The 2500-nt window shown below is 38.0% G+C and overlaps 1 protein-coding gene across 3 annotated transcripts in view; it reads left to right on the forward strand.

The window, feature by feature from the left end:
- The window catches only part of LOC125028921 (protein Rae1-like), a 23104-nt gene that overhangs the window by 11818 nt on the left and 8786 nt on the right, over positions 1–2500 (forward strand). For all 3 annotated transcript variants that reach the window (XM_047618545.1, XM_047618544.1, XM_047618543.1), the window contains exon 5: positions 589–750. In XM_047618545.1, the coding sequence (XP_047474501.1) occupies positions 589–750 (162 nt within the window). The remainder of the gene's footprint in view (positions 1–588; positions 751–2500) is intronic.

Genomic DNA, 2500 nt, shown 5'->3' on the forward strand with positions numbered 1-2500 from the left:
ATATCTGCATTCTTTCTACAACTACTCAGGCATTATGTATACCAAAGACTTTGTTCTTATAGAAACCTGACTGAATTAGTTTAATTACTATTTATTAATGAAGAATTACTTTCATGTGGTCTGACTCAAGGAATGCACACCATGAAGATGTGAAAGTTTTTTAAACTTTCATCTTGATTACCGACATACATCAAGTAGGGAAGTAGAAAAATAGATGAAGCACTAGCATTGAATAACAAATGAAAGCTAACAAATCAGTGATTACTAAAGATTTGTAACAGCCATGTTGATATGTTGGTATGGCAGTGATTTTTTAAATTGTATTTTTCTCTTCTTACTAAGAAAGTAGCTTTGCTGTATAATATCAAATATTTTATTTTTCAAAACCAAGTATAGCATTTTGAATGAGGTATATACCACTTATGGTTAATCATTTATTATTGGAAGAGGGATCTTGAGATGGTTTTGTAGGAAAGGCATATAAGATAGTTTTTTTTTTAATTATATTAATTTAGTTCTGATTTGATATTTTAGTATTTTGTTTTCCAGTGCAACAAATGCTGCAGAATGTTTTAATCTAATTTCCAGGTTTTCATGGCAAGTGCAGATAAAACAGTCAATTGCTGGGACCTTGGCAGTAACCAAAAGGTTCAAGTTGCACAGCATGAAGCTCCTGTCAAGACAGTACACTGGATCAAAGCCCCAACATATTCTTGTATGATGACAGGCTCATGGGATAAGACACTGAAAGTAAGTTGTGAATGAATTTTATGAATTTCTTTCATATTCCCCTTTCTTTTTGGTAACTATATATGTTAGCATGTCAGATGATAAATGAAGGGAATATTTGGTGGATTCCCTCAAAGGTTTTTAGTCTGACACATAAATTCAGGCTAAAAAAAAAAAAAAAAAAAATTACCTGTATCACTCTCATTATTTTGTAACATGGTGATTATTATTACAATCAATCACTTAACCTGATGGTGACAGACGGAGAATTGGTTTTCTGGCGTTCCTCCCAGGAAATGCAAACAGCTGCCTGTGTTTCCTGTCAGGATGTTCAACGTGTGTGGCCAATCGGGCCCTCCTGCTTAGAAAAATTTCAATGTGCTCAGGCATGCAGTTTACAGAAAATGGTTACAACCATTTTTACAGGACAATTGTTTGGAGGCCTATCTTAGCCATATCTTATGTCCTATGAAGATCATCATTGACTTTTATGTATGTGTGTAAAATAAAAGAAAAAGAAAATTTATCTACAACAATACTTTCCTGCAGTTCAAGAATGCTCAATGAGTCCCCAAAAGCCCATGGTACTCTGTTATAGAAAGAGAGGCACACAGAGAGACATTTCATATCTTGCACATCACACTCTCCTTCATTCTATGGTTCTGCTTTGAACAGAGTGTGCAGTTTCTTGTTCTTCCACATCTGGCTTCTCCTGCAGGAGGATCCCTCAAGCTCTAACTTGAACTGTGAGTCAATTTCCCTCCAGAAGGTAGAAGAAAATCTTGTACCATCTTCCTGTCTTCCTCGCTGTTGGACATGACTGTGTTATCTGGTCACTGAGGTCCACAGCCTTCATTACAACATCGAAATCTACTGCAGCTTTTGCTCTTGTTCTGTTCAGTGCCCTGTTGGTTCAGTAGTAAGTTTTACCATCTCACTGGTGTGGTATGTAGACCGCATAGTGATAGGCCGCTTGTGTATCCACTGTAGCACCATAATGTCTGTCAGGGTATTGCAACAGACCACAATTCCTTGCTCCTGCAAATCTGTTGATTTGCATTTTCTGTTAGTGCACTCCTTGCCAAAAGCATTTGTTTTGTGTTCTTGTAAGTAAAAGAAGAGTGATGGAGAAGAATACCAATTGTAGGTGTGCTGGCAGTGACTTACAGCCCCATTCCATGTAGAACTTAAAGGTAGTGATGTATCATGCCACAGCTGTATAACAGCTTTTACACTTTATCCCACTATGTACCCTTTTACTAAGTACATACTGTAGACCAGATGGTGCCCCTGAAAGGTGCCATCAGGCTGGGGATGAAGACAAGAAAAACGCCTCACTAGAATGTCAAGGACAGGCCTCAACTTCCAAAGTCTCATGTGTTTGACCTCATTATCAGTGAAATATAGAACTGATATGGGGGTATCACAACAATCCTTTGACTTAGTCTGCAGGAAGACCATCAATCCGGTGAGGAGGTTGTGAGACCAATTGTCTCATGTGGGGCCAGGGCTGAGTCCCGTCAGGAATAACAGCTGCAGGTAAGAACCAAGTTTCCACACTATGGTATCCTCCTACTTCTTCACATGGGAAGATGTGCTGGGAGGCATATCTGCAGGAAAAAGACAGTTGACATTGTAAAAAACATTATAAAAAGCATGTTGGCAAGAGGTTGTAAGAAAATATTTTCAAATCATCAAATGGGTAACAAAAAGAGAAATGCTTACCAGACAATCTTTCCTCAGACAGGAACTTGTAGAATATGTAGAGGAG

The sequence above is a fragment of the Penaeus chinensis genome, chromosome 9 (genome assembly GCF_019202785.1).
Source record: "Penaeus chinensis breed Huanghai No. 1 chromosome 9, ASM1920278v2, whole genome shotgun sequence".
Taxonomy (NCBI): domain Eukaryota; kingdom Metazoa; phylum Arthropoda; class Malacostraca; order Decapoda; family Penaeidae; genus Penaeus; species Penaeus chinensis.